The sequence below is a fragment of the Microchirus variegatus genome (genome assembly GCF_963457635.1).
Source record: "Microchirus variegatus genome assembly, chromosome: 3".
NCBI lineage: Eukaryota > Metazoa > Chordata > Actinopteri > Pleuronectiformes > Soleidae > Microchirus > Microchirus variegatus.
In genome coordinates, this window is record NC_139804.1 from 22,001,280 (window position 1) to 22,005,604 (window position 4,325).

Here is a 4,325-nt window from a genome sequence, read left to right on the forward strand (position 1 = left end):
TGTGGAATTGTATATGTTGTCAACAGTTACCACTTTCTAATGTTTCCATAACATAAAATGCCATACAATGCATCAACACATTTGAAGTCATTTCATCTTCTTTTGCTTTGTCCTCCACACGAGGGTCGTGGGAACATAGGGCGAAAGGCAGGGTACACCCTGGCCAGGTCCTCAGTACATCACAGGGCCACAGTCCAAAAACATGCAGATTTGGGGATTAGGCAAATTGCACATTCTAAATTGACCATATGTGAACAAAGCAGCAAATGGTTTGTCACTGCCTTGTTTCAATTGAAATGACACAACCAGCTTTCTGAAACCAATCTACTTTACTGAGTGCTGTTTCATTCGAGGGACTCGAAAGGTCAGTGATTTTGATAAAACAAATAAATACAAACAGTGTCTAATCTTATATTAATTGGCCTTACAAAAATATACTGTGCATGCAGTGGGGTGTTGTGGTGGAAGAAGAATTATTGGACATTATTTAGATGAAAGCCAGTCAACTGGTGAATGCGCCAATATCTGCTAATGTAAGTATAAATCAACTTACATCATGCAGTGGAAGCATATTTGCTGTTCTGACATGTGACCCCAGTAGAATTATTGTTTTATATCGATTGTTATTACTATCATCTATTTACTGGATCTGCCACGGCAGCAACGACTGTGATTTAGTCTGCTGTACTCTGCAATTCTGCCGCACATCTAATCATAACTGTATTATTATGTGTTAAGAGAGGGACAGCCCTGCTTTAGTCCATCACTCACATGCCCCTGGTGATTAATATGGGCCTGGTGAAGAGGCTGCAATCTGTTTCACATACACCAGATTCTTATCAAACAAGAGACACATAAGAACCATAAAGCTGCTCTTGGCATGCAGTGTGTCAGTGACTCTGGGATCCATAACCTATTTAATCTGAAAACACATAGTGGAAACTAATGAGCTGAGCCCCCGCAGAGGTATCACACAGGTGCAAACATATAGAGGACACTATAGGTCTAAGTATGCAGAGTCAATGTTTCACAACCTGCTATGGCAGCAGTTCTGAGATTACCTTAGTCAACTCCCTCTCTCACACACATACAAAATACTGGATATCATCATAGTGATGATCTCTATCCAGAGAGGACTGACCAGAGGGTTTACTGCATTGGAAGTGACTACATTAAGGAGGCTGAGTATTATTGTTATTATATAATGACAAATGGGTAACAAAGAAGAGAAGGGAAAGTGAGTTTCATGAGTTTATGTGAGCGGAATTATGCTTATAATTACACATCTCAATATCAGAGTCCACTCTGTTTGGTCAATTATGTGCTTGATAAATAAATAAAAGGGTACATTTGCCTGAATTTGTGAACTTATTTGTTTGATTCTTGTTTTTTAAACTCCATTGTTCCCTCTCTCTTTGTCTATGTGTATGTCTCAGTGAGTGTTGGCAGATACATGCATCATGGCGTCATCATTTTATTTAGTCGCCTTGAAATTCACATTTGTCACGTCCTTCTGTGTTTGGTTTGGTTTGGTTTGTAGAGGCAAATTGTTAAGTCTGAGAACAAATAAAGGGCAAGGCTCCGGTTCAGTTGGAATGATGGTCTACAGCAGTGGTTCCCAACCTTTTTCTTAAGGGACCCATATTTTTACCATTGTAAATTTTGGTGACCCCCCCCCCCCCCATGAAAAATAAAATAAGGAACATCATAACTTCTTTTACATTAAATACTTTATTATATTTCAGTAATTTCATAACAGCATGAAACAATGAGGATAACCTGTCTATACTTCTTCAGAACTTAGGCCTATTTTTAAAAACACAATTTTCTTTATTAGGCCCTATATTTCAATTATTACCTGCTTGACTAAAAAAACAGCAACAGCATGAAACAATGAGGATAACCTGTCTATACTTCTTCAGAACCTAGGCCTAATTTTAAAAACACAATTTCCTTTATTAGGCCCTATGTTTCAATTATTACCTGCTTGAATAAAAAAACAGCAACAGCATGGAGCAATGAGGAAAAACATGTGTAAAATGACCACATAAACTTCAGAACTTGTACTAGGAACACATTTTTCGTTGTATTATGATCATCTTTTCATTTCACTTTCATACATACCAGGCAGCCTAGCTTTTAATGAGAGCTCTGACACTGTATTTCTTGAGCCAGTGATGGGATGTCTGGTGTGACTTTGGTAACAGCCAAACGAAAGTCACTGTGCACATCAAGTCTGTTGCGTGCCTTTGTTTTTATGGTGACCAGAGCGCTGAAAGCAGTCTCTGACAGGTATGTTGTGGCAAATGGCAAGATGAATCTGGTGGTTGCATGATGAGCAAGCCTAGGAGCGACTCCTGGCCCTTTCACAAGCCAAAACCGCTTGTATCCATGCTCATCATAGAATCGCTTGCAGAGAGAGTTGGACTTTATATCCATGAGCTCATCCTCAGCCTGGAGGTGCTCCACATCTTCTTCTTTAGCGAGAAATGGGTCCATCACCCATGCGTCTTTTGAGACATGTTCATTAATATCCGAAAAACGCGAGTGCATATCCTCTTGAAGCTGCTCCATGTGGCGGGTGAATTGTCTGGCCAAAGCATCAGATAACTTCCCCCCTGACTGTTGTTGTAGCAAGGGAAACTGTTGCAGGTCCCCCTTTCCCAGTTTATTCTTCCTGTACTCCACTTTACGCACAAACGCATCCACTGCCTCTTTGCACTCCATTACGTTGGCATCCGCGCCCTGCATGCGTTTGTTTGCCTCGTTGTACAGACTGAATATCTCCGCAAGATATGAAGTCTTAATGAGAAACTCGTCGGTCATTTCGTCGGATAGTTTCTGGTTATGAACGGCTAAGAATTCACTTATTTGGTTTTTAAGTTCCATGAAACGCACCAACACTCTGCCGCGGGAAAGCCAGCGCACTTCGGTGTGGAGGAGAAGTGTCTGGTGCGCCTCATCCTCACACAGCTGTGCAAAGATCCTTTTGTTGACCGGGCGAGCTTTAATAAAGTTGACTATTTTGACCACAGTCTTTAAGGTTACGTCCAGGTCTTCACAGAGGTGTTTGGCAGCCAGTGCGTGTCTGTGTATCATGCAGTGAAACACTAAACAGTGCGGAGCCTTCTCCTTCAAACGGCTGTTGAAGCCCTTATTTTTCCCCATCATTGCGGCGGCTCCATCTGTGCAGCATGCAACTATATTTTCATAGGGAATATTGTGCCTTGTGAAGTACGTGTCGACTACACCGAAAATATCCTCTCCTCTTGTGGTGGCTGTGAGATTAACAGACATAAGAATGTCTTGTTTAAGCTCAGTTTCCTCAATGTACTGTACATACACAATGAGAATTGCTTCCTCTGCCACAGTGGTAGTTTCATCCAGCTGGATTGAAAACGGGCGTGTCCTGATTTTTTCAACGAGTGTCTTCTCAACGTTCCCTGCCATTCTGTCGATCCTGTCTTTCACTGTGTTGTTGGATAGTGGTACAGTCTTAAATTTGTTAGCCACCTGCGGTCCACACAGTATCTCAGCCATTTTAATGCACGCAGGTTTAATCAGTGTTTCGCCGATGTTGTGTGGCTTTTTGGCTTGGGCAATTAGGAGAGAGCACTCAAGGGATGCAACCGTTGCCTGCCTCTGGTCGCTTCCTGCCCTGAAGAAACTCTCCTTTATGTTTTGGGGCCTGCTAGTGACAACAAGCTCTCTTTTTCGGATGAAAAACTCTTTGGGTTTACCCACCGTCTCGGGATGTTTAGTTGTCTGGTGTCGCCTCAGCTTGCAGGGCTTCAAACTTTCATTTGCCAGTTTCTCGTGGCAAAATATACATTCAGCTCTAATTTTATCCATTGCTTCTATGAAGCCAAACTCAATATAACTTTCTTGGAAGCCCCTCTTTTTCTTTTTGACATTTTCCACAGTCTCCTCTACCTGACGCTTCGCCATCTCTGCCTGAGCTTTGTTTATGTTGCTAGGCAATGGCTGCTGCACGAGAGGCGTACACGTCACACAGGAATGCTCTGTTCCTCGTGATATCGGCCTATAACTTATTTGTTTACCTATTTAAATACACGAATAAATGTTTAATGTGGCCCTTGAATTTAGTTGATTTTGTCACATATATATGAATTAAACACTTACTCATTTATTTAACATTTTAATTACATTAAAATTATTAAACCCCTTAAAATCAAGAGGGCTTCGCGACCCCCCCGGATCTTTGGCGCCCCCCTCAGGGGGTCGGGCCCCCCCGGTTGGGAACCACTGGTCTACAGTATAAGCTCCATATAGTTAATTTATCACCTAACCCTCTTTTTCTGAAA

General features: G+C 41.8%; 1 protein-coding gene across 1 annotated transcript; it reads right to left on the reverse strand.

Moving 5' to 3' along the window:
• Window positions 1-2,139: 2,139 nt before the first annotated feature.
• On the reverse strand, window positions 2,140-3,948 carry LOC310925023 (zinc finger BED domain-containing protein 5-like; the record flags this gene model as incomplete). Its single annotated transcript, XM_083886889.1, has 1 exon — window positions 2,140-3,948. The coding sequence occupies one exon, from the start codon at window positions 3,946-3,948 to the stop codon at window positions 2,140-2,142; it is 1,809 nt and encodes a 602-aa protein (XP_083743015.1).
• Between the last annotated feature and the right edge of the window lie 377 nt (window positions 3,949-4,325).